General features: G+C 46.6%; 3 protein-coding genes across 6 annotated transcripts; 1 reads left to right on the forward strand and 2 right to left on the reverse strand.

Annotated features, from left to right (window-relative positions):
• Window positions 1-19,836, forward strand: DNAJC17 (DnaJ heat shock protein family (Hsp40) member C17). 4 transcript variants are annotated; one of them, XR_004253288.1, is made up of 13 exons: window positions 1-96; window positions 1,912-1,981; window positions 3,032-3,090; window positions 4,658-4,745; window positions 5,129-5,211; window positions 5,652-5,748; window positions 7,228-7,277; window positions 7,792-7,869; window positions 8,553-8,633; window positions 9,400-9,528; window positions 16,607-16,738; window positions 16,826-16,893; window positions 19,582-19,836. XR_004253288.1 is itself a non-coding variant. In XM_032187722.1 (12 exons), exons 1-11 carry the CDS (start codon window positions 19-21, stop codon window positions 16,727-16,729), a joined length of 936 nt encoding a protein of 311 aa, XP_032043613.1. In that variant the 5' UTR covers window positions 1-18; the 3' UTR covers window positions 16,730-16,738; window positions 16,826-17,094. The 4 variants fall into 4 exon arrangements, 2 of the variants coding, with proteins under 2 accessions (XP_032043613.1, XP_032043612.1); XR_004253287.1 differs by lacking the exon at window positions 19,582-19,836 and adding an exon at window positions 18,858-19,476; XM_032187722.1 differs by lacking the exon at window positions 19,582-19,836 and having other exon boundaries at window positions 16,826-17,094.
• Window positions 13,725-14,255, reverse strand: C5H15orf62 (chromosome 5 C15orf62 homolog). Its single transcript, XM_032187723.1, has one exon. The coding sequence runs from the start codon at window positions 14,253-14,255 to the stop codon at window positions 13,725-13,727; it is 531 nt and encodes a 176-aa protein (XP_032043614.1).
• Window positions 17,085-25,396, reverse strand: GCHFR (GTP cyclohydrolase I feedback regulator). The gene is made up of 3 exons (XM_032187725.1): window positions 25,340-25,396; window positions 22,586-22,680; window positions 17,085-17,977 (listed from the first exon to the last, which is right to left on the reverse strand). Exons 1-3 carry the CDS (start codon window positions 25,373-25,375, stop codon window positions 17,854-17,856), a joined length of 255 nt encoding a protein of 84 aa, XP_032043616.1. The 5' UTR covers window positions 25,376-25,396; the 3' UTR covers window positions 17,085-17,853.
• Between the last annotated feature and the right edge of the window lie 1,340 nt (window positions 25,397-26,736).

Below are 26,736 nucleotides of genomic sequence, written 5' to 3' on the forward strand. Positions count from 1 at the left end.
GAAGCCGGTCGCTCCAAGATGGCGGTCGATAAAGACCTGCTGCAGCTGGACCTGTACGGGCTGCTGGGGGTCGGCGAGAAGGCGTCGGAGAAGGAGGTCAGCGCCGTGGGGAGGCTCGGGGCGAGGCCGCCCCCTTCCCTCAGCCGTCCTGGGCGCTCCCGGCCCTGCTCTGCCGCTTCCCGGCTGGCCCTGGGCGGCCGGGAGGGGGCTCGGGGCTGGGTCAGGGCCAGGGGCTGCTCTCCTCCTCCCCTCACGGCTGCTCCAAGCGCCCGCTTGGTACCAGGCTTCTTCCTGAAGCGAGCCCCAGCCAGTTGGTTCTTTTTGCCTCTTTTATGTACTCTCACAAGCAAAGTTCCTCCGGTGTTTGCCAGGAATCCAGTTGCTAGAGGGCGTTCTAGGCGCTGTAGGCTCCTGGAAGTAATCTCGTTAGTTTTGCGGGTTTGGAATTACATGGTTATGTTGTTTTGTTAATTTAGTAGTTAAGTCAGTGCTAAACATTCAAATGACTTGCACCACTGAACTGGGAAGGTGACATATTCCAGCGAAGTAACTCTCAGGGTAAAACTATGAATTGAACGAAGTTAAAAGGAAAACTTTTCTTACCTTAAGCTTTCTCACTTTTTTTTTTTAAGGTGGTAAAGAGCAGTAAAAGTACAATAAGGTAAAACTCAGAACTGAAGGACTGCCTAACCAGCAAATGTGCCAGGGGCTAACAGGAAATTCTGTTGTAAACACAAAACAGGTGAACAAGCCAAATACAATTAATTCATAGGGTTGAATGAGATGAAGGGCTTCAGGTGGTATCAGTTTCACTGCTGAGCTAGTTACTGGGGCTGAAAAAAGGAGGAGGACATTACAAATAGGAAGTTATGTTGTGCCTTACATTGACAAGTGTACTTTAGAGTGCTGATCCTTGATGTAAAATATGTGAAGCAACCAATGCAAGGACCATTTGTATTCGGAGAGATTTTGCTGAAAGATGTGAACAAAGGGGAGAAAAACTGTTAAGTAACTTCATTGCTTAGAGAAGCCTTATCTGAACTTGCCATGTAAACAGCTTCTGGCATAGTGGTGACTTAACTCGCTGTCCATTGGAGTCTCTCTTATGGAAGAGACAGGATTAGGCCTGTGAGGCTTCAGCTGCACATTTTCCTTCCATCAGCTTTGTCCACCAGGTGGTGTTGGGCCACCACTAATTCCACACAATCTAACAAAAAACTGGCACTTGAGCAGAGCAGCTTTTGTTCCTTTCCTTTCTTGCATGCAGATGCTTCCTTGAGAATGGGAGCTCAGTTTATTAAAAACTTTACTAGTAACTTAGCCCATAAAGTTGTCAATTTTTCTGTGAAGTGTAGAAGAGATTAAGCAGTCTTCGGTCAAAATTTCTTCACCTTGCCAAGCTCAATTGTTGCTCAGTAAATGTCCCAAAGAGCTATAGCTGCAAGGAACTGGTATCCCTCTGGCTAAACTGCCTCTGTGAACCAGACTTGGCCTTGATGATCAGGAGAATTGACTGTTGTAATACAGTGTACCTAGAGGTAAAACTTCCAGCTTTGAAAAGCTCAAACTCATTCAAAATGTGGCTGCCAGCCTACCAAGTACCCTGGGCTCAAATGCTTATCTTTGCAAAACAGTGTGATCTAAAAGGGCAGGTCGTTGCACTGAAGTAGAAAACTGAGCTTTTCAGAAGTCTTGCCTTATTGCAGGAGACTGGTGAAAACAGGGAAAGGTATTTTCAGTGTGATGGATTAACGGTGTAGTCAACATCAGAACTGGACGTTATTTTTTTGCCAGGCCCAAGGGGTCCACCCTGAGTTGCTTTTTTGATTCTGTAGTGTGTTTTTTTTCCAAGTTCAAGTCTCAACGTGGACTAAATGATATAACTGGCAGATCTCTGTTTGGCTCTTGCAGATCAAGAAAGCGTACCGCCAGAAGGCCCTGACATGTCACCCAGATAAGAACCCAGACAATCCCAGAGCAGGTAAGATGAAACTATATGGCTGCAAACCAGTCGTGTTTATTTTCACGTGTGGAGACTCCTGGAAGTGTTCAACTGTTTAACGTCAGGTCTCTTTGTATGTGATTAAGGGAACGCCTGGCTTTGTGTCATGTAATGCGTACATATGCAGGATTAAGAGTTCTTTGCAGCACTATCAGGTATCTCAGGGTTTTAAAATTGAATGCATACATGCTTATTTTAAAAATACAAGTGTTAAGTCAGTGTTGAAGTTTTACTTGTACCACTCAAAATCTTCCCACGTGATACCTGAACCATGGATCTTTGGCTGTCTTAAATGTTAACTGGCTGGTCACTATTTTAGTTTATGCCTCTAACAATCAGAACTTCAATAACACGCTTTTAAATTTTTACTTTAAAATACTTTTTAAAGTATTTTACATTTATATCAGTAATTGGAAGGACTCTGTTCATCAAGACACCTCAGAAGAAACATTGTTCAGTGTCTTGTGTTTTCCAAATTGATAGGCTACAGTCTTATAGACTGAAGTTTTAAAACTGTAGTGTAGGGTTTGCCACCAGGAAAAAATATTTTCAGTGATGATGAGAATAGAGCTGGAGGCTTTGATGTATGCAGAAGGTTGGAAGGTCGTTTAAGTGTGTGGGGAGACCCCCAGCTTGTGTGTATTCCTCCAGGAAGAGGGTCAACAATATTGCTGTAAAATGGAGAGTTTGGATCTCGGGCTGAAAAGCTACTTTTGAGACAATTTGTTTGTAATGTTCAGTCTGGCTGCAAATTGAAGAATTGTGTCTGTAGATGGGTTCTATTGAATTCATGTTTGCAAGGCTTCTCTTAAAAAGAAGTGGTTGCAGTTTTTGTTTCTTAGTTTGCACAGGTTTAATAACCAGATAACCAGATTCTAGTTATAGGTTGGCTTACAAAATGCTTTGGAAAGATTTTTTTTCTTTCTGATGTTCTGCAGGTCTCTTCCATAAGGGATTGTCTTTTTTGGTTCATCTCCAAGCCACTGCCATGGTTTTCTGCATCTTACCCTTTTTTCTTCTAATTCCCAGCGGAAGTCTTCCACCAACTGTCTCAGGCGTTAGCTGTGCTAACAGATGCAGCAGCAAGGGTAAGGATGCCTCTCCCTCCATAATGGTGGGATTGTGTGGTGTTATTCTGTGTGTGCATGCTGGAGAAGTAGTGGAAAATCTCATCCTGTCTGCCTTGCTCTGTGCTCTCTTCTCCAACTGAGCTTTCATGAATGCAAGTCTTGTCTGTACCCTGTTGTTGTCTGTGATACCAAATAGTAGGCACCAGGTAAGGACTTCAACAAATGTTTTTTTCCTGATCTGATGTGCTGGGAGTAGCTTTGTTTTGTGGCACATGTGAGACACTGTTTTAATAATGTGCTCAACTGGGATATATTTGTCTTTTTAAAAGTAACCACCACTTTCAGGAGTGCTTTAAATTTGTGTGACAACAGTGTATTTGCAGTTTGCTGGAAATCAAGGTCTGACATAAATAGTATCTAGATTTGTTATCACTTAGGACTCAAAACACTTCTTTCAATGGGGCATGAGAGACTTGTAAAGTGAAAAGCTCATAGTCATCTTTCTTCTTCTGCCGCACAAGCTTTGCAGACTGCCAGATGTAGCTTGGACTCTGTTCTTGCTGCAAGGAAGTGTTTGGGTGCCTACTGCTCAAGGCCTGAAAGTAATCCAAATATGTGAAAGGAAAGAATAAAAACAAAATGAAAGCAGACCAGTATGAGCAAGTAACCCTATCCATCTGGATATCCATCTACTTGAGAGAATGTATATTAAATTTATAGATCGTAAGATTTAAAAGCATGAAATAGCTCTTCTCTTTTCAAATATTGGCAAAGATTGTAATGTTTGACCCAAGGGGCAATGGTGCTTTTGGTATCCAAGGAGTTTTTGGCTTCTACACTTAAAAAGGAAAAAAGTGTTTAGGAAGTGGTTTGCTTTCATGAAGGGAAAATACCACTTTCTTATTTAAAACCAAGAGCAGAGCTCTCATGAACAATTATTCAAGCAAGGAAAATGCTCAAGTGATGTTTGAGCTGCTGTGTAGGGCCATGCTTTACCTACTACAGAAAGGCTCTGAAGGGGAATTAACAAATTATTCAGTGGTTTGAGCAGATGTCAGTAAAGCTGCCAGTCTACCCTGCTTCTTAAGTCTCTCTATGTGAATGTTAATGTGCTATTGCAACTGAAGAATGATGCTCTTTGCTCTTGATATGTTCATGTAAGTCAAGCATCTGTCCTGCAAGTAAATTCTTCACATAAAATAAATCCTTTTTAATCATAAAACTATGCCCTAAGCCAAATCTGATTTGTTTCCAGTGCCCCTAAAGCTATTTTTGGCATGCTTCTGAAAAAAATTTATTTTTCCCACCTTTAAAGATGGGTGAGATTTTTTTCTACATTCCACTTTGCATTTACTCCTAGAATTCCTCATACTTTCAGGCTCTGTCTGGAAATCCTGAGGCCTCTTAATTTTCAGGATATTTGTGTTAACGGCCAACATTTTTAGAAGTGTTAGCAAGAAGCAGAAAATGCTTCACCTCTTGTTACAGCAGTGTTTCAGTATCTGACCTCTCCTTTATTCACAGCTTTCATTTTTTTCCATGTTGCTTTATGTGTACTTACACTCTTCTGTTGGATCTCTGACAGGCGGCATATGACAAAGTGAGAAAAGCCAAAAAGCAAGCAGCAGAAAGGACACAAAAACTTGATGAGAAGAGAAAGAAAGTGAAGCTTGGTAATAAATCTTAATTTTCTCTGGGCTTGGAGTCTTCATTAGCTGGGTGCTTGCATTTCTGCTGCTGCTGGAATTCACCACTAATGGTTAAACTGCTCTTCATCTGTGATGGCTGTTTTTTACATCCAGTATAACATGGCTACTAGCCATCTGAAATCTCTAGTAGTCATAGCTAGGGATGGCAAGTGTGACTTCTGATGACCATTAGGACTGCTGATACATGGCTGTGCCTGGGCTGAGGAGAGAGAGCAGAGCATCAGGTCTCTACTTTTGAATCTGTTGTAGACAAAGCAAAGTTTGGGGTCATTCCCTCCACCTCCGGACAGCAGTGTCAGCAGTGAAAATTCGCTTTGCACTGTTTTAATTTTGTTTTTTCTCTGCAGATCTTGAAGCCAGGGAACGAGAAGCTCAGACCCGTGACAGTGAAGAGGAGGAGATCCGGATCACAAGGACCTTAGAACAAGAGGTAATGATCACTTTTAAATTCTTAAACTGCATTTGAGAAGAACTGCTGAAAGACTTTACATTCATGATGCAAACCACATGAAGAGATGAAAAAACTGTGTAGCAGTCACTCAGCCTTTTGGATTAATGGGCTCTGTGAAAGAGGCATGTGGAGCAGTCTGGCAAATGTTGCTGTCCCAGGGTTTGGGGTTCTTTGTCTACTCTTTTGTGTAGTAGAGAGTAACAGTTAATGGGGTATATATTGGCTGGCAGGGACTGTGTCATTAGAATCACGAGGGGTGCAATTATATGAGCAGTGGAGCTGGCATGGGGGAATGAGGGGGAGGTTTGCCCCCAGGATATGGGGATAAGACAAAAGTGGTCCTTGGCAGTCTTCAGTTGGCATGAGCCGAGTGTGGAACTGTGCACTGAAATATCCATGCTGTCTTACCTCTGCTCCAGATAATACGGCTGCGTGAAGAAGGCTCTCGTCAGCTTGAAGAGCAGCAGAGGCTCATTCGAGAACAGATTCGGCTTGAAAGAGAGCAGCGCATCCAAGGTGAGAATAGGTGAGACTGGAGTCCTTAGCCAAACTAAGTTGCCCCTAGGACTCTTACTTCTCTGCAGGTGGAACAGGGCTTGCATGCAAATGCAGCCTTCTGACTTGGTCACATTGCCACGTATAGGATCTGACTTAGCACCTTTTTCAGGGATAAGTCAAAAGAGGAGCTTTTCTGTGAGGCTTTTTTCTTATGTGGCATATTTTTGCTCCTCTTCAATAAATATTCTAAAGCATTAAATGTGGAGGGTCTGATGTGGATCCCCACAGGTGTGCTGGAAGGAAACCTAAAGTCCAACTCATCTGTCACAATTAAAGCAGTCAGTGTTGCACACACAATAAGGACTGATTCAAGGTTGCCAAAAAATAAGCCCACCACATGTCATTGGGGTTATTACCTATGTATCCCCATGAAAATTCTTAGTATCCAAAAGAGACGCAGTGGGGAGAATGAAGTTTTGCATAGTCTGTGATTGCTGAGGTTTTACCTCCTGGAATTTAATTTTCTCCCTCTAGATCTTATGGGCTGCTTAGTAGCTATGGTTAGTTTCCCTTGGAGGGAATGAGGCTCTGGGATTCTTGAAACTCACTCCCATCCACACATTTCTCTAGTGATTTGCCTTTTTTTTTTTTTTTTTAAGTATTCTGTATTTCTGTGTGCTTAAAATGCAGTTTTATATACTGTTCTGCTTTTCAAAACATGTTAGAGTGCTGTTTAGGGCTTCAGTTCAATAGAAAAATTTGCTGTTTCTTGTTTCCTACCCCTTTTGCATTCTGGCTGTTGACATAGTGCAAGATTTTCTGCTTTCTCACAGGAAAAAGGTTGTTCTAAGGAATAATTTAAAAAAAAAAAAAAAAAATAGCACCAGAGGTCCAGATGCAGAAACTGTTTTGGCGTCACCATGGGTTGGTTTCCTGTATGACAGTCTGTAAGCTGTTCAGCCCACGCTAACTTCTCTTAATTTCACTTATTGGAAGTTGGGAAGGGTGTTGAGCATTTAGTTACCATAAATCACTTTTTGGTCCTTGGAACAGGAGCAGATTGCTATGAAGTATTTCACTATTAAGTATTTAGTTGCAGGGCCAGATTAAATTCTTAAGCTATGTTTTAGCATTTTTGTTTTGTCCTCCCTTATTTTTCCTCGTTTGTTCCTACCAGCACAACCGCTTTGCAGGGAGAAATGTCACAGAATATAGCATGTCTCACACTTGTGTTTTTAACTCAGCTATTTTCTGACCTTGATCATGGGCAGCCTGGGCATCATGGAAAGAAAAAATGCAGGCATCTGATACTCAGTTTACATTATAGCTCGTACTGACACTGTTGTGTAATATTTTTGGGGTGCTGAACTGATCTAGTGCAAAAGAAATCCTGAAGTGCGCTTACTACATTCTCAGGGCAAATTTTGTGCTAATGCTCTTTAGCTGATGAATTTTTAACCATGTCCTTTTCATCGTTATTTTCTCTCTCCTCTGTAGGCAGGCAAGAAGGAAATGGAGCAGAAGGCAGAATAACTCCCAAACTCAAAGTAAGACATTTCTAGAAAGATGGGTTTTGGTAAAAACTGGTAGAACTTCTGGAGTTTTGGAAAACGCAAGGGACTCCTCTGCTGAACTGGCATGCCCCTTTGTACAGAGGTGGTGAATCTCCTCTACTTAATGCACATCATGCATGCCAACAGCTCCCCCATGCATGTGTTGTTGTGTTTAAAGCACCCTTCTTCCCCTATCTTTTTCTCCTCTGCTTTCTGCTCTGAACTTTTCAGCCATCTCTGCTTTAGGCACTGAGAAACTTCTGTTTTTTACCCTGATATAGCTGTTAATATGCCTTCAAGTTTCATTTTAATTCCAGTTAGGCTCTTCTCACTGTTCCACAAATAATTTGTTCCCTTTTCATGCTGATGTTGAAGTCATTGTCTTGGCAATTCTGGGACTGTAGCTGTAAATAGCAAACTTGATTATTGTGCAGGTGGTATGAGCTGTATTCAGTGTGGCAACGTATGTTCAGCTGGACAAAATTAACTTGTTGCATTTGTTTCCCAGCTAAAATGGAAATGCAGGAAAGAAGATGAGACAGGAGGGGGATACTCAAAAGATGTTCTGTTGCGGATTCTCCAAAAGGTCCTGTCTGTTTCTCTATTCCGTGATCTTTCCCTGCTCTCAATGCTATAAGAATGGATAGTAAATTTTGGGAAGCTCCATATAAACCAGAGTAGCTCATTTTCTTCTCTGCTGAGCCCTCTTGATCATGCCATTTCCAGAGATTATCAGCACAATCCATTATCTGTAACTGCTCCTGAGGTGCACTTCTGTCTTGTTCCCAGCAGGGACTCCTAATGAAACAGAGCAAATGCAAACTCTTCCCCTTCAATGGTTCATATCCTTTATAAGGTTTAGACAGGCTGTGTGGTTATGGTGCACTTTTACCTTCACTTAAAGCACTATGCATTAACTTCTGTGGGGAGTTTGGAGGCAGGAATAGACAAACCTTTGATCTGATTAACCCCAGCATGTGGTCTATATTTTCCCTTCATATGAGTATCTCCTGCAGCTCTGACTAAGCTGAACAGCCTTCTTGCATTAGGGCTCACTGGAAGCAAAGTGTGTAGCTACATGTCTCTCCAGCACTGTTTCCTGAAGGGACAGGAATTATGATGGGTTGGGATGAATGGGAGCCTGTGCAAGACAGAAAGGGTGACAGCTCAAGCCTTCTGTCTGTGAAGATACCCTCTTTCTTTGCAGTTGCTTCATATGTAAACTTCTTGTTTCGTTATTAACTTTTCTTTTTCTCTCTCTCCTAACAGTATGGTGATGTGCTAAATTTGTTGATCTCCAGTAGGAAGACTGGGAGTGCAGTTGTGGAATTTGCTACGGTTAAGGCTGCTGTAAGTCTCGTGGAGACCACAGATGTGTGCAGTGGAAAGTGGGCAAGAAGGTGCTTCAGAAGGGAAGGGTTTGCTGTCTGACAGCCTGGAAATGCTGCCTTGTCATTAAGGCAGTGGAGAAGGGTAATGAGAGTCTAAAGGTATAGATGCATGAAGGGAGTGTCAAAGCTTGAGGCATAAACCCAGAGCAGATCATGCACATAAACAAGCAGGCTGTGCAGGTAAGCAGCTGAGGGAAGAGACTGCTTTAAAGAGCAGACATTAAGCTATTTAACCAGCTCTCACTGAGGGTGAATTACCAATTGTGGAGATGGGCTTAATGAGTCTTAGAGGTTATATCAGGCATTTGCAGTTTAAAAGAAATCTAAATGTCTTGACTCACAGTGAGTTATAATAATTCATGTTACTGTGGAAGCAGAATGCATCAGTTACTTATGTTTTAGTAGTTCCATCAACTTAAATTTACACTACAAGAGTCTCTTTATTCCTTGTCACTGTTCTTTCACTTGATATATTCAAACAGTCAAAAAAAAAAAAAGGGAAAAAAATTGTCTGTGCCCTGTTTATCAGAAGTACTGGCAGTGGTATGTTCTGTCCATGCTTGATGTGGGTATGAGCTTTGAAGCGTGCTTATCATGTAGGGCAGCTGTGAAATCTTCATTGGCATTGATAACAGGCTGAGATAGAAAATCTCTTAAGACTGTTAGTGAAATGTGAGGGAGCGTGACCCAAAATTCAGATGGTGATGGAATATTTTCATTGATAGGAGATGGCTGTGAAGAATGAAGTTGGCCTGACAAATAATCCTCTAAAGATTTCGTGGCTGGAAGGCCAGCCTCAGAACAATCCCAGCACTGTCCTTTCTGACAGCAGTAGTCAGCCTAGGACTTCACAGGTAAGGAGAACATAGGCTGCTATTACCTTAGTCTGTTTCTATAGCAACCCAAATTTAAAAGCGTGCTTTGCATTTATGCTAAGATGCATTGATTCCTCGCAGAGCTGGAAAAGAAGCTCTTAGTGAAAGGTTTGGCTTTCTCATGATCCTTTTTATGCTGAAGCAGTGGCTTTTTTAAAGGACCTTTTGCCTGAGTAGCAGCACACTGAGACACAAGCTACTTGAGCAACTGGAGCTTTGCACAATGTGTCTCTGAAAAATAAGGATGCTTCTTCCTCAACATGATGCCTCTAATGCCATTCTGTGAATTTAGTAGATGTTGTGGGAAACCTCTGGCTGATAGCTCATTAAAACAGCTCTCCTAGAAGGCAGCTTTAGAGAGATTTGGTTACTGCAATCACAAGAGGATGGAATTTCAGTGCTGAAACCAAACCTACATGTATGTTCTTGGGGTTTGCAGGAGGGAAAAGAAAGTAGTCATATTGAATATCCTTGTAAAGAGGCCTTATTGTTTGGATTGGGTTGCCTTCACCAGTGCTATTAAAGCTTGGTAGATGCTTCAGGTACAAGGTGTTTGCTAACTCTTAGCTGCTTCCTGTTTATTCCACCAGATGATCAATCTAAAGTTGTTGTTTCAGTCACGAAATGCGTAAAAGGCAACAACTAGTGGTTTAAACATAGAAGCCAAATCTCTCCTTGAGCAGGCAATGCTGCAGCCAATTGTTGGCTGTCAGTTACCCCCTGCTCCTGTTGCCTCTTTGGAGTAGGAACTATATCTGCTTCTTTTACAGCATGCTAAATTCTGTGCTGTAGAGCTAAGTGTAGTATATCTCATGTTTTGCCTGTTCTCTGGTCTAGTTACTAATTCCTTCCCTGAGACAAGGTGTGAAGGGGCCTGAGATCTTCTGGTTATTTGAGTTCGAGTTCAAACTTCATGTGACACTTCCTTCCCTCTCCTTTTCCCCTGCCTTATGTGCTATAGGTGTCCTCAGTCCACATGTCTGTCTGTCAGCTTTGTATGTGTTCATGGCCTAAATATTGTAGTGGCTTGTGATTGATATATCAATCACACACTGTTCAATGCATTCTCTCCTGACTTTTCTGGTATTTTATTTACAGAATTTACACATCAGAATGCCTTGCTGCTATCGTAGTTTTGTTTAGAGTTGTATATTCTGTCTGAACTGCCTGGGCTGAGCCAGCATCATTTCCCAGGGATCTCAGGCAAGGCAGTTTGAGCATCTTAATTCAATAGCCAAGCAGATCTTCATGTGTGATGTAGAACCAGTGAGCCCTGCAGACAGCAAATTCCCAGAGTTGGGTAAGCATTAGAAGATGATTTGGGAAAAAGCAGAATCAAGTCTGACTGTCCCTCACTAGTGGAGACAAGAACTGGCTCTGAAGAGTTCATTCATACCTGAGGGGGTCACCAGTGCAAAAATTGTTAATGGATTCTTGCCTCGGTGGGTTCAACTGTAAAAGACTTAGCATTTGACTAATTTTGGTCGTGGAAAGAAGCCAAGACAAAGCTTTGTTAGTTTGCAACTGCAGCGTCTGCCTGCTGCAGAGGATTAGCCTGGTGGAGCCAGCAGCAAGGCAGGGCAGGCTAAAGCAGCTGGTGGTGTTCGTGCTGCGTGGAGGTGGTGACTCACTTCTGTCCAGCACACCTTCATCAGTCCTGTGCTAGCTCTCAAAATGGTGAGGAGTTATGGCCAGTGGTTTGTATCCTTTCCCAGGAGTTTCATTTGCAATGCTTTTTCTTTCTACTGCTATTGTGTAAGCAGCTGCAACTCTGCAGTGTAGCCTTGCTGTCTAGGCTAAGGTCTCTGAGCTGCTCTGGTTCCTTTTCCTACTCCCTACACTATGCCTTCCTCAAGGCCCTCTGCTGCTTCCACTAAAATGTTTCCAAAACATGTAACTTGGTCATCACTTCTCTTGGCTGTATTGCTTCTAGGTGTCCTATCCTCTTTGTTCTCAGCTCTTAAATTCTAGACTATCCAAAATGAGGTCTTTTGAGTATCAGTTGCCACTGCCCCGATCTACTTCCTTATCCTTTCATACCCAGTCTGGCTTTCCATCCATCACAGACTACATTCTCATTTTCAAGCTGCACTAATTTCATTCTGATTGAAGCTGCCCTCATTTCCTCTTTGCTCTCTCTGGGTAGCTCCTATTTTTGTCTGATTCCACCCCCTGCTTGCTCCCACTCGGTGCAAATGAAGCTCCTTCCCTGCTCTGCTTCAGAAAAAACAGCTGAAGAGCTGCACTGTTCTCATGGCAACACACTCACTACTCATCCACTTGTGCTCTATGCGTGGGGTACTCAGCCAGGAGCTGTGCACCAAAGTCATCAAATAATAGAGAGCCACAGACAGGCTCGACCAGGGCAGCTTTGGAAGCAGTTCCTAGGGGAAAGCAAGACTGCCTGCTGAAAGGTTGTGTTGTGAGGAGGTGGCAAGCTGCAAATTACTTGCCTCCATGGTTTTTACTGGCTTGTTTAGTCCCACAGCAAGGGATGAGTGTTGTCGAGCAGATTCCGGAGAACTGCTGGAGCTGAATGGGAGTGTTAAGCTTGAATTACGAAAGCTGTGGTTTAACTGCTATTACTCTAGGCAATTTGAGAGCAATGATTGCTTGATTGCTGCAGCTCTGAGTGGCTCAAAGCATACAAGGACTATACAGTGCTGTGAGGAGCACCTTTTGCCTCTACAACAGCATGAAGCACTTCTTCATGAGAAGGTCAGCCTTGCGTCTGTACTAATGGTATCTCCCTACCAGTGCACCACATTTGTTTTGGGCCATCCATTCAGCCACAGTAATGTGCTGACAAACGCCTTCTGTCTGGCATTCTCTTGCATCTTTTCTAAGCTCCTTTGAGGCTTCAGCAAATTCATGTTATCTGACTTTACCAGATTCCTATCAGGCTGTAGGTTGAGCTGTCTGTGCCTTCTCCGCAATCTGAGCGCTTTGCTGTAGCCTACTTCCAAAGCTTATGGCTGTCAAGGTCTGTAGTGGGTTTTTTTGGTTGTTGTTGTTTTTTTGTTTTTTGTTTTTTTTTTTTAAAGGGACCTGCTATCTGATCTAGCTATGAAAGAAGTTAAGACATCGGTGACCCAGTAGCTTCTGCAGTGTCTTCTTAATAGTTCACCCCTGATCCTGCCTAAAAGGTATTCAGCCAGGCAGAGCACTTCCAGCCTGCAGGGTGAAGAACTGTGTTCATTTCAACACTAGATCTTGGTCCTGAGCTGTGTGCATTTTCCCTTGCAGGGGAGGACAGAATACCAGCAGCTCTAGCCGTTTCCCAGCCCAGAAAAGCAGAGCAATGCTGCTTTCCCCACCCTCATAAAAACCTGAAGTGCCAGAGAGGATAAGTCTTGGTCCCTGTGGATAAGGGACCTGTGCTCTTGATGCCTGGCCTTTGTTGGTTTGGCTTGCTACCAATGAAATGAGGCAACAAGACATTTCCAATTACAGATGCATTTATTCTTCCATGTCTGTACAGCTGATAGATCAATGCATGCTTCAAGCAGCAGTATCTAGAGAAATTTCTTCTGCTAGTAGACTAAATGAATGGCTCTTGCTGCGTTATGAGCCTATATAGATGCTTACCTGTTTCCAGGCTGGGAGTGCCAACTGCACTTGAGTTAGGGGAAAAACTCACATTTAAAAAAAAAAAAAAAAAAAAAGAGGAACAGCTTTGATTCTTCACATCCAAATGTGGTGGGAGAAGAAACATCAGTTTCTGTCTCTTGACCATTGCCATAGGTTTTGAGAAAACAATTGCTCCTGTCCCCTTAAAAGCTGCCTGCTTATCCACAAGTGATGTATGCCATACCCCTTTCTGTCCGTGCTCTGCAGTGTCACAGCCACATCCCCCAAATAGCAAGTCTTTTGCTAAACAATGCCATTCTTCTGTGAGTTGGAGATGCACAGTCAAGAGTGGGAAATTCCCAGCGTGGAGAATGGAAACTTGCCCACAAGGTTCCAGCAGACAGTGCTCTCATCTAGGCACGGAACCTGTCTGCTCCCTTCCAGAGGACTTCTTGGCAAGGACAAGAACAGTCTGTGATGGGTAAGGCAACAACAACAAAACAGACCACACACAACAGGGGTGATGCAGTATCCTTCCTCCTGTTAGGACTAGAGAAACTGGCACCAGCAGTAGGTATATGTGATATGTTAAATGATAAATACCTTCAAATGGCGTAATCTCTTGGATTTTGTTTCCTGAGGGTCTGCAGAACATCCTCAAGAAGCGATAGCCCCAAATCCACTTTGAAGGACAGGAAAGGATCAGACTGATCAGAAAGAGTGGTGCCATTCTGGGAACCAGTCTCTGAGGTCCCACAGTCTGTAGCCTGCTCCTTGTGGAACTGAGTTTGAGTGGCTTTGTGGTATTGATGAGCAGCACCAGAAAAGGAGACATCAGAGTGAGAATCTGTATGATCAATGATGTTCGGGCAGCTAGAACTGTCCAGGTACAGCCGGGGAGGCTTAGGAGGTGCTTGTGCCTTGGCTAGGTTTTGCTCACTCTGACATGACAGGTAATCAGACTTGTCCTTCAGTTCCCTCAAGCATTCCCTCTTCTGGCACTGTCCATCACTGTCCAGTGTGTGGCTGTTCTGATTCAAGATAATGACTTGGTTGCCCAGCTTTTTGTGTCTCCTGAGTGAGAAACGTCTGAAGAACGTTGTGGACTTAATGGATCCTCTCCGCCAAGTATCCATGCTGATGAAAGGCAAAGAGAAGAAAGAAAATGCTGACTCTTCACAGTCAGGTGTTGAACTTCAGTCGCAGGCTCAGCAGCAAGCCACGCAACAGGAACAACTTCTTCCTTCCCTGTTCCTGTAGCTGGAAGGAAAACAGAGAAGCTCGTATTGCAGGAAATGCAAACTTCACACACTACATCCCTGTGTTCAGGAGCAGTTGCCCCGTCTTACATGTTAGGGAGCCTCCTTCAGTGGAGAAGGAATGGCGATGTCTGAGCTTATTAAATCTGTGCTGCAGAAACAAGCTGGTGAAGAATAGCAAAGGCACAGTCACCATGAGAACAGATTTAATCTAGCATCTAGAACAGAAGGGCACTCTGGTACCATGGTAACCAGCCACCTTCATGGTGAAGGGCACGGTATAAAAATCTCAGTGGGTGGTTAGGAAGGGATCTGGTGACTCAGTCACACTGAAGAAAACCAAAGAAATAGTGGAATGGAAATTTAAAAAGCAGCAAAATGAAGATGTAAAAGATAAGTGTTAGGAAAATTGAATGCAAAATAGACTTACGCTGTGTCGGAGTGGCACCTGAGTCCAACAGGCAGAGGAGAGAGACTGCTGAAGTTCTTGGAGAATGGTGACCACCACTCTCACCAATACGCTGGGATGGTGGAAGAAGCAAGTCCAGGGATGATTCAGCCAGGTTGGACCCAGAGCGGTAAAAATCCACGCCGCCTTCTCTTCATGTGCCTCTTGTCACTGCTTCCCCGGCTGCAGTTCCCTGTGCGTATGTATTTGTTTTGAGCCAAGCCCTTGCTGAGTCAGCCACGTCAGAAACTGGGTTTTACACTATTGGTAATTGTCAGGATTGCAGGAAGTAGGTGTGTAAAGTGGCAAAGCATCGGCCCACACTCTGCCTGAGGAGAAAGCAAGCTCCCTCAGAGGCACCCAGATTGCTTGAGAACAGTCAGTGTGAACGTCAACTTGTAGCCCATCTTGAATCAGACTGCTTCTTCCCTTTGTGCTCTCCCTACTGTCACTTCTGATGGCTTGTTGTATCAGCAGGGCTCCCAAATGAGGCCGGAAATAATCTCTTCTCTGTTTTAAATGTAAATCCAGAGTGTGAGGTAGTGATTCAGGTTTGTATGGGTGACTCATTTGCATGAGTCTCATGTAGGCTATTTCATTCAGCCAAGCAGATGTCAGTAAATATCTGTGGTTAGTGGACAGAAGCTTTGAAGAAACCTCGTTCTGCCACTGAGGTCTGATACAATCTGGTGCTTTCTCAAACACTATGGAAATCTGTGCTGCGCAGTACCAAAAGGTTATTTCATTCACGCAGTTCCAAAGACACCAATTACAGCATACCAGTCTCTTAATTCCCCCATTTTTTCATCTATTGTGGGCTTCTATTTTGTCCTCACAGCTAGGCACCCTGCAGCTGGAGGAACCACTTTGCTGGCACATGGTAGCAAATTTACCCTTGCACTGTTTTCCTGCAGAAGCTTTTGTTTTTTGATTGTCTTCAGCCTTTCTATTTTCTGTTCAAGATGTCCTTAAATCACCACTAAATCTAGTTCCTAGAAAAATTAGTGTGATTTTTTGTTCACCTTTTGTCAAGATGCTTTTATTTCTGCCTGAACTGTCAAACGAATGAGATGAATGTTTCCAAGCATTGCGGCGCGTTGAATACATCTGAAATCAGTAAGGCCACCTACTAACGCAAAAAGGCTTTTGAAAGCAGAGTGCCAAAACCGCCACTTTGCTCAGAGATAGCAGCTGTCATTTGCTGCCTACATTTATTAGGTAGTCTGCAGTCACCACTTAGCTGACGTGACAGTTGCTACCACACACAGCAGAAAGGCTCCAAGAGCTTTTCGAGAACTGAAATTCTTGCGCCAAGTTTGGGAACGTACCTGTTGTTTTTTTTTCTGTGCAGCTGCTTTCGTGCCTAAACCACAAGGGTTTGATTTTATGGCATTAGCCTTTGTAACGGATGAAGTGTGTGCTGGACTTGCAGAGCAAGCTTGTCATCCAAAATAACCAGCTGTGTTTCCCCATCCAACCTCTGTGAGCTGGTGAGGGGAGTTGGGGATCAAGAGGGTATTTCAAGCACCCTGCCTGTCCTATCCTTTGTCTTTCCACTGACACTATCAAGGGTCAGTAGCACTGTTTGCTATGAAGCCAACCATGTTCTGTAGCCCAGGCAGCTTTCACACCTTACCTGATTTCCCTGGTGTCATACTGCTATGAATGGTCTGCCTGACTCAAATGGGGGTGTTCTCAGTGTGGCTTTTGGAGGGGGGACCTGTGGGAGCTTTGCGATATGTGCTGTCCTTTACAGGTTGCATTTGTTTTCTGCTTTCAGGCATCTGTGGTCTCAGAGCGGGATTACGAGAGCCTGGTGATGATGCGGATGCGCCAAGCTGCAGAGAGGCAGCAGCTGATTGAACAGCTCAAGCGGGAAGATGAGGAAGAGTCTCACACCTAGCAGGAGAGAGTATGGATTCTCCCCTCCCCATCATTCCATTTCCAAAGCTGTTTCTTAAATTAAGCCAATAAACATCCTTTTTTAAAACTGTTGTAGGAATACAGACTGCATGTGACTGCAGTGCTTTCCAGAGAACAGGGAAAGATGGCTGCATAAGCTTCAGAGTAAGTGTTACCCTGTCAGTCTGCGTACTCAGAGTAGCTGCTCAGTCAGAGGACAGGATTTTGAGAGGTGTTATCTGAACAAACACCAAACCTTTCAAAACCTGGAGCTCTGTAATTCCTGAAAGCTTGGCTGGGAGCTGTGAATCCAGCAGGCTTTGGGCACCTCAGAACAAACCACACAAAGATATAGGTCTCTTCAGAGAAATATTTTATTGGGGTTACCTTTACAGCAGAATTGATGCCCACTCCCAGACAATCCAGCACTGCAACTGCTATGTTTACAGAGCCGATACCTGAAATGTTCACAAAACCTTTCTGTGCTGATCTAAGGTATTTCAGGAATCACCATGTTATGCTTGAATGGCACTCTTTGGACTGAAAGTCTGATGCTGATAACCATGATCCAGTATGGGATGGAAATTGGCCTTGCTGCTGAGTGGAGGGGTTCTCAAAGAGCATGGTGTGAGGTTAGCAGTTCCTGCTTTCGTTTTGGGGAGGAGGCAGTATGCCATCCGTGCTTGACCTCCCATCCCTGCCCCCCTAGGTCTGGGAGGAGGCATATTCTGAGCTCCCATTTAGCATGTACCCCCAGGACAGCCCTGAGGAACAGACAGGCAAGTCTGTTATTTGAGCTCCTTCCAATGCATGCTAAATAGATTATTAAAATGTAAAAGGATGGTATTTGCCAGACTGCCATTTAGATGAATGTGGAGTTAAAGCCATCTGTTGTGCGTGCCTGATATAGTCTGGGCTGGGATAGCTTCCTCCCCCCAGGCCTTATGAAATGGCAGGGATGGTGAGTTTCCATTAGGTGAAGACTTGCCCCTACAACACTCCTCCCCCCACACCTGAGCATCTGGAACAGAAACAAATAACTCAAGGAGAAAAGCTTGCTTTAAGTCCTGTGTGAGGTGATCGCCAGCAGGGTCCTTCCCCAGATGGAGTGCAGAAGTCTCCTCGCTATTCTTTGTGGAGGCACCACACCAATGTCTGGCCCACGCCTGTCATGCTGACCACGCGGTAACCATACCTCTCCAGCTTGTTCAGGACTATCCGTGGTGCATCGTCCACGTAGTACTCCCAGCTGCAAGCAGGAAAAAGGAGAAATATGAGGTGGAGAAGGAAGAGAAAAGAATTTCCTTGTGGCACTGAGTCTGCATTGCTAATAAACTGGTATAAAACACTGCAGTGACCGCAGCTGGCATACTGCCTGTGTCTTGCAGCATCTTGGTTAACCAGATGGGGAAAGACAAAACCCACAGCTTCTAAACCAAGGAAAAAGCCTGCCCGGAATGGAATTCAGCTTTAAATTGAAGGGTGGTTTGGGGATCAGCTGTACAAAGCTATGATGGTTGATGGTTAACTGGGCTGAAACTGCAGCGGTGGGAGTTTGCAAGTATGCATAGCTCAGAATCCATGGAAAAATAGGGTAGTCTCTGCAAAGCAGGAAAAAATGTAGGACAGCAGCTTCAAACAGTGTTGTAACAGCACACACCAGCTAGGGCTTTTTCTTTGCTATGAGAGTAGCTGTTCCCACGTTCCTGCAAGTAGCAGACCGAACTAACAACTTGCTGGGCACAATACCTCCTTCTTACCAGCCCCTGTTTGCTGTTGCTGGCAGCTGGGCCTCTGTTTACACGGCTGGGCTGTTCTGGAAGCTTTTTACAGACTGATTCAGGTGTTTCAAAGGAATGGGAGGCCAATATTCTATGTATGTCAAATCATGTCTGTGAGTCAGGGGCTTTTGAGAGCCTGTGCTTGAAATTTGGGGGTTGGGAGACTAATATGCTGCCTTTAGCAAGGCGTTAGGCATTTGGAAAAATAGAAGTGCTCTGTGCTCAACACAGCTGCCAAATAAGGTGGAGCACAAGATCCTCTACCCTGGCAATTCACAGTGGTTTTATGCCTGTGGATGTCTGAGAACCGATACTTGGGATCTTTGCCTTGCTTTTGCTCCTTTACAGTTTCTGCCAGCCCTGTGCGCTTGGAACAGGAGCTACCCTTGCCTCCACCTGGTCCTTCAGGCTCAGCAGAAGACCTGAGGGCTGTGAGAATGCTCTCACCATCAAGGAAATTAGGTGGTGGTTGTGAAGAGGAAGAACAGCACAATATGGACACACAACGTGCTGAATGAGCTTGGGAAGCAGCAGAGCCAAAACAGCAAGTGTATCCTTCAGCACTAGCTTCGGCAGCCTTTCCGTTCCTCTAACGCAGCCATTTGGGCTGCAGTATTTATTCAAGCAGATGGGATGAGCTTCATAATTGTTCATTTCTTAGATGACTCACTGTGCCAGATAAGCTGATAATGATGGGCTATGGGATCTTTGGTGATCTTGCTTGGGCATCGTAACAAAGCCTGTCCTGACTTTCATACCAGTAACAATAAAAAAGACCAAAAAGCATTTGCAAAGTTTCTAAGGTTGCAAAACATTAATAGTGGTGAATACTTTTTAAAGCCTAAAATGACACTAAGATGTGAAAGTTTTTTTCAGTTTCTCAAGACAGACTATACTTTGCTGTAATTATAGATGTGGTGTAAAGATAATATGTATTATTATAAGTGTCTTTGAACTTGATGCTTTCTCTAAGAGGCTTGCTACATACCCTTCGGATTCACATGTTCAAGTTGGTAAATATTATTGCCATTATGCAGATGGAGCTGAGGCAGGGATTGTTTGCTATTTGTAGGAGCCTAAAAAACTGACTGGCTGAGCTAAAAGCAGAAGACAAGCTGAGTTGCCTAGGGCCTTAAACACAACTCTGAGTTGAATGAAACAAAAGATCACACACAACGTGTATCGAGCACACCACCCTCTCCGTCTGAATCAGGATGGAGTGGCTGGGAACATTTGTAAAGCCTTTCCTCCCAGCTGAGAGCCAGCAGGGAACAGAGAAGTTGCCTCAGATGGGAGAGGACTTCTGCACTTGCACGTTGTAAGTACATGACCCTAGCTGCCTTGCCTCCCAGATGTGCCAAAACTAGACAAGTGAGTGGTGCGTGGGGATGGGATTGAGCTGGAGCAGGAGTATCCTCCAAACGTGGGGATTTCTAGCCTGTTTTGGAATGACTTTTAAATAGAAAGTAGTGATGGAGCAATCTCCTGGTGATATGCACAGCAGTCCTTTTAGCTTCCTTGGGGATGGGTTTTGACTGTGCCCCTGGGAAACAGGTACGTTAGGGCTCTAGTGGCTGCCTTGGACCTCAGCTCCCACAATCTGACAAGCAGGCGTCAGCTTTCATTTCAGGCCCAGCAGTACTGATTAAGAACCCTTATAATTACAGGAGGCACTTATAATTACAGGAGGACATTGCCGACTGATCATCCACACATGCACGTCCACCTGGGCATGCAGGTTGCCCAAGAAGCCCCTGTTCTGCAGCAGCCAAAGGTCAGCTTTTGGTTTCTTGACCCCACACGGGCTTGGGCAGAGCCTGGCTCTTCCCTGACCCAGATTCTTGTGGGGTTTTGCCCCTGCACATCAGATAAGGGACTGACAATGTGTGCTGGAAGCTGATGCAGCTTAACAATGTGCCATTTGCAGGAGCTGGTGCAGAACTGCATAACAGGATCCGTGCTCCCCTTTATTAGAGACAATTAAGCACTACATCTGTGTATTACAGTGCTCCAGCTGGTCTGTGCTGCTTAGAGCTTTTCTTTCAGGCTCCCTCTGAGCTCCTTAGGTCATGTTTAAGGTTTTGGGACTCAGTGCTACGGAAAGGGCAGGATTTGTGGCATCCTACCACCAGGCTTACTGCTAGTGCAGCCCTGCAGCCAGGCAGAGGGAGAATCCTGCTTGGCTGCGGTGCTTTCCTTCCTTCCTGGCCGTTTATTGTTTTTTTGGCAGAAGGGTGGATGGGGCTCACCCCGCTGGCATGTCGCTGCGCCTCTCGGGGTGTCAGCAGCCACATTCCTGCCGGGTTGTTTTCTCCACCCCCTGTTGCTCAAGCGCACGCGGGGAAGATGTGCTGCAGGGAAGCAGTGGGGTGACCCTGGGTGTGACACAAGCTGTGACAAGAAGCAGGTGGGGCAAGAAAGAGCCCAAAATACCTACCGGGCCACAGACCGAGGCTGCAGCAGAGGAGATGCAATAAAAAATTCCCCAAAAGAAGCGAAGTCTGGCACTCCTGTTCCTTCCAACTCTGCATCTCCTCCCTGGCTTTTGGGGCAGGCAGTGTGGGGCGCATTTTGCCTTTCTTTGCTGTTCCCTTACCCAAATCTTAGAGTCACCTCCATCTCAGGAACGCTTTGTCCTCCTTGAAGCCTCTTCTGTTTTTCCCCTCGGGTCTCCTTTCTCCTATTGCATAACTCCCTGCCAGCTTCTGGGCTCGGCTTCACAGGCAACAGCATGAAGCTGACACTACTGCCAATCTCCTCGCCACCCACAGGGTTGGGAATAGCAGCACGGAGACGGCTCAGCCCTGCAAACCCACCCCAGAGCTGCAAGCGATGGAAATGAGCGATTGGAGAGGTCAGGATCAGCCCTCTTGCAGAGGCAGGTGGCCCGAGTTTGCATTTGAGAGGGTTTCTCTTCACCAGACAGCCTTTGATTTTTATTTTATTCTTTTTTCCTTCTCTTTAATCTTTTAGGTTTTTGGTGCTGCAGCAGTGGAGGAGCTGGACCTCGATGCTTGCCAGCCTGGTGCTGAAGAGGTGGGTCTTCCCAGCCCCGCCGGCGGCAGTCTGAGAACATTCTGGGACCAAGAAGCCCCTTCTGCTTCACGCCTGGTTTTCCTCCTACTCCTCCTCTGTGCTGTGGCGCGAGTGGGCAAGCTTGAGCAGAAATCTGACTGTTCCCCTCTGTTTTAATTTGCATTTGGGAGGGGGGTTGTTTTGCTTAGTCTTGGAGAAAAACAAGAAGTTGAGATACCAAATGGGGGGGGGGAGGGAAGTGGGCCAAGATGTAAGAAATGGGATGGCAGTATTTCCAAGTTGCACCCTGCTGAAAGCTGTTGTCAAACTTGGTGTGGGCAGAGAGAGACGTGGGAATGCAGGGAAGTGTCAGATATGTATGGCTTAGGAACGCACAGGCTGGGGACATGGAGCAGCTCTAACCCTGGGGCTCAGCTGCCCAAGGAAAGGCATCTGGAGCTGTCACAAGGGGCTGGCTCAGGTGCTCAATAACGGGGAGAAAACTCAAGCTAGGGTGGGGAGTGGGCAGGACAGGCTGTGGATGAGCATCTGGGGTCATTTGACACCAAAACAGGCCAGCGCAAGGCTGTGCAGGAGTGAGGATGGACTCGATTTGCTCCTGAGCATCTTGGGGCTGGAAATGGTAACAAGACAGAGGAGGTTTGTCTTTGAGAGCTAGGGATGGGATAAAGGCAGATAGTTATACAGAAAGATTAAAGTGCTCACTGTGCCTGTTTTATTTCAGCCAGGACATGCGTCAGGTAGCAACCAGAAGCATCCCAAGCATGTAAGGATGGGGAGAAGGTGGGTCAGGAGCTAAAACGGGGTCACAGTGAGGAGAAAAAAAAAAAAGTATCACCTCCTGATGTATCAGGAAGCGTTTCCTTGGGTGAGCACTAAGAGGCAGGGCCAAGGACACGTGTGTGCCCCTCCAGCATCGAATTAGTGCTGGGATTAAAAGTGGGTGTGCAACTGGAAGGTGCTGTAGTGAATACGAGGAGCGATGCCCTTGGGTAAATCTGGAGAGGAGAGAGCCTGAAACATCACGGAAATGCACTTACAAGTGGTTCCCCAGCATGTTCCTCTTGGTGGCCCCCAGGTAGCGCATCAGGCTGGGATCCGAATGCTCGTCTCCCACCATGGTGGGGCCAACCTCCTGCAGGGAAAGGCAGCAGAGCCGGTGAGCGATGTGCAGCCGCGTGGTCAACCCTCCCCGCTCCTCGGGACGGTGAGTGGTACCAGGAAGGGAATTGTGTCCTCAGGAAAACGAGGTTTCCAATGCCACCCTTAAAAGCACTGATGTGGGTTCCTTTGCCAGCAGGAGCAGAGGCAATGTGTCTCAGCTCAGGACAGAGCCACCCACGTGTCCCAGGAGGGGACCTTAGTGGCTTTGCTCCTGGAGAGCCACCTGCTGGCTGAGCTCACGGTGCCTCTGCTCCCTGGGATCCAGCTCTGGGAAGTCTGTAGGGCGGCAGTGGGGTGGGACTCGTGGCCTCATCACACAAAACCAGCAAATCTGTTTTGAAATGAGTCCCCAGGCCAGTTAGAGGCTCTCTGCCTGTCCTGGCAGAGGGTGGCTTTGGAACTGCTCTGCATTAAGGAAGGGTGAGAAGATGGGGACAAGGAGGTGCTGTGGGGTGGTTCGGGCAGAGAAGCACCCATGGGATGAGGCAGGGCAGTCACGCTCTGTTGGAGCAGCGGGCTGCAGCCGTGAGTCATCGCCCCATCAAAGCCACCAGGTGGCTTTCACACATGTCACATGAAGGGGACAGGGACGTTGTCACTCAGTGCTCCAGAGGTGTTATTTTGTGAGATACTCCTGGTCTGGACAATTTCCAGAACCAAGTAACAGGCTGTAGTGGAGAAGTATAACTCCAGCGTGACCTCCAGAATAACTGCCTGCCTCTGGACAGTCCCCGCACTGATGGGGAGCACCCAGCCAGCCCACAACACCAAAGCCAGAAAAAACAAAGACCACAGCCTTCAACAACAACAAAAAAACTTAGGGTTTTTAATTGATTCTAATAGGTGGAGCTAGTACTCCTGTTAACTCTCTTTTTTAACACAACACGCAAAAGTTTGCAAGTGAAAACTTTCGGAAGAATGTCCCCACCTGCTGGCACTGCCATCATCAACCTACATTAATCAGCGGTAATTTGTAACGTGCAGGGGGCTGCTGAACCCTGAGTAGCACCCAAAGCAAGTTAAGCATCACCCAGCTCCTTTCTGACCCCTCTCCATCACCCCTTGGAGGAAGCTCAGCCCTGGCTCAGGACAGGGGCTGTAGGCAATGAAACAGCCAGGCACCCTGACAGCAGCAACAGTAGGGAATTGGTATTTGGTGTGGAAAGCTCAGGTGGATGTGGTCTGAGGAGGCTGAAGAGCAGAGAGGGTAAAACCCTGGCAGCACCCATCTACAAACCAGCAAACAGCACATTAACTGTGAGCCTCTGTCAGACCCCAATTACAGAGTGCTCACACAGCACTGCTAACCAAACATCCCCGTGCACTGTGCAAACATGCAAGTACGCTCAGCTGCACGGAGAGATGGAGGAGACACAAACCAAGGAGGAGGAAGAGCCTCTGGTCCCTGTGCATCTGATCCTGGCTGCCTTCATCCCATGGGAGGTGTGCCACAGGGGAACGAGCAACCTGTCCCTGTCACCACCCCAGCTGCTGCCAGCAAAAGACAGCAACATCCATCCCCGCCCTGCTCTGCCAGCACAGACCCTTTCCAGCCGTGGCTGGATGCCAAGTTTCAGGCTGTGAATGTTTGCTTTGTGCTGCTAAAGAGCAGAGTTTCCAAAGTCTGCAGGGCAAAGTGCGTTAACCTGTAGGTATTTCAGTCCACCCTGCTGCGTACATTTCCCTGAAACGCTACAAAACGTGTCCGTGGTGTGACACCAAATATTGTTGCAGACAGAGATGTTTTGGTGCAACAAAAAACTCCTCAGACAGACTGCATCTCTCACCAGACTCCTGCCAGCTTGTTGGTTTGCTCCTTTCCCCATCGCACCCTTCCCGTTGCAAAACCGCGACATCGCACTTTGGCCTTCAGACAGTGTTTGATATCGTTCCCCTTGGGAAAACAAAAACTGAACCCTCTAGACATCTGCCTGCTCCTGCGGGCCTGGCAGGACGTGCTGGCTGCCAGTGGGGCAGCAATCACTAGGAAGCAAGGTTTCCTCTGTGCCTTTTTAGGGGAACAACGGGTCTCAGCTGCAGTCCCTGCAGTGGCTTTGGGTGCTGTGCAGCCACCCTGGTGCCAGTAACGCCCTGCCCTTTGGCTGTGGCCGAGTTTTCCACCGTGGCACAGCCAGCAGGGCTTTTTGGGGAAGAGAAAAAACCTACAGTGAGCACACATGGATTACTTTCTTTGACTTTTCACAGGCTCCTGCAACAAGTTTCCCAAGCAATCTTGCTCACTGTTTGAGGGGAGCAGAGCAGCAGGAGGGGCACCTGGGTGCTCTCCTGCTCCCCACCTCCCCCAGGCAAAGGCTCAGGACGAAGGGAGGAGAGCAAGGGTGGCTGCCCACAGCCCTGTTCACCCAACAGCAACCCCAGCACCTTGGGGTAAGCCCCCCAGTAGCAGGTGCAGGGCGATGCTGTGGGCAGCAGCGCCATGCTCGCGAGGATCCCCCCATTTCCATCTCCCCCCCATTTCCACCACCCCCATCTCCATCACCCCTATATCCATCACCCCATCTCCATCTCCTCCGTCTCCATCGCCCCCCTCTCTGTCTCCCCTCTCCCCAGGCGCTCCCCTCGAGCCCCGCAGCCCCCGGGGGTGCTGGGCAGCGGCGGGGCGGACTCACCATGCGGATCTGCGTGCTGACCAGCAGGTACGGCATGCTCCCGACCCCACCGCTGCCGTCGCCACCCCCGGGGGCTGTGGCCGGGGGCGGCCGCTCCCGTCCCGCTCCCGTCCCGCCCCGCCGCCGCCCCCGCTCCGCCCGCGGGGAAGGACGCGGCCGCCGCGCAGATCCCTCCCCGAAGGGGAGCCCCCCGGGGGGCTCCCGAGGTGGCCCGGGTGGTTCAAGAAACCACAAGGGTTCCGCAAGGGTCCTGGGTTTGCTCTCCGTCCCCCACCCCCCCAAAAAAAAAGGACGAGGAGGTAGAAGGAGATGGGTGATGGAGAGGAAGGTAATGGGTAGGGAGATTAAGGACAGGGAGGTGGTGGATGGGGAGGTGATGGATGGGGAGATGAAGGAGAGGAGGTGAAATACAGGAGGTGATGGCTCTAGGGGTGATCAAGCAGGAGATGATGGACAAGGAGATGAAGGACCTGGAGATGAAGGATGAGAGATGATAGCCCAGGAGGCAGTGGATCAGGAGACACTGGACCCAGACAGTGAACAGGGAGGTGATGGACAGGGAGATGAAGGACAGGAGATGATGAATCTGGGGGTGATGGAGCAAGAGTCAATGGACAGGGAGATGATAGCCCTGGAGGCTGTGGACCAGTACACATTGGATACTGAGGCAATGGACTGGGAGGTGATGGACAGGGGGATAATGGATAAGAAGATGATGGACAGGGAGATGGAGGACAGGAATTGAAAGACAGGAGGTGATGGCTCAAGAGGTGCTGGAGCAGGAGACAATGGACAGGGAGATGAAGGACGGGGAGACAGAGGACCAGGAACCAGGCAGGAGTGAGCCCGGGACCCTGCAGCTTTTATCTGGAAATGTGATGGTTTAAATGCCTTCAAAATTTCAGGGGCAGCTCATATCTCAAGTCCAGAGCATCAGTGCTTCCTATGTGGGAGCTGATGGAGGAATTCCTTCCTCAACACCTGCTCTAGCTACAAGTAAAACAATGAACATTTCCGCAAATAACAAATATTTCTATAACCTCAAAACTTGCACAGAAATCTTTCCATGCACCTCATCAGCAACTATAATCAGCTCCTACTTTTCTTACTGATCTTCAGAAATAAGGCTTCAGGAGAAGGCAGAAGGATGTTCCCATGTGGCCGAGCTCAGGCTGTGGCACATCGTGTCCTTCCTGCCTGACCTGGGGCCAGTTTATCTGCGCTGCCACGGGTTACTGATTAACTCCGGCAGGGATCGAGAGAGAAAAATACACATTTCTGCTCACTAGTCTAAAGGGAATACTCAGAGACAATTTTTGCTGTTCCTATCATGCCTGTTGGTTTGGGCATGACAAAAACAAAGAAACAACAAAACAAACTAATGGACGTTGATGTTG

The sequence above is a fragment of the Aythya fuligula genome, chromosome 5 (assembly GCF_009819795.1).
Source record: "Aythya fuligula isolate bAytFul2 chromosome 5, bAytFul2.pri, whole genome shotgun sequence".
Lineage (NCBI taxonomy): Eukaryota > Metazoa > Chordata > Aves > Anseriformes > Anatidae > Aythya > Aythya fuligula.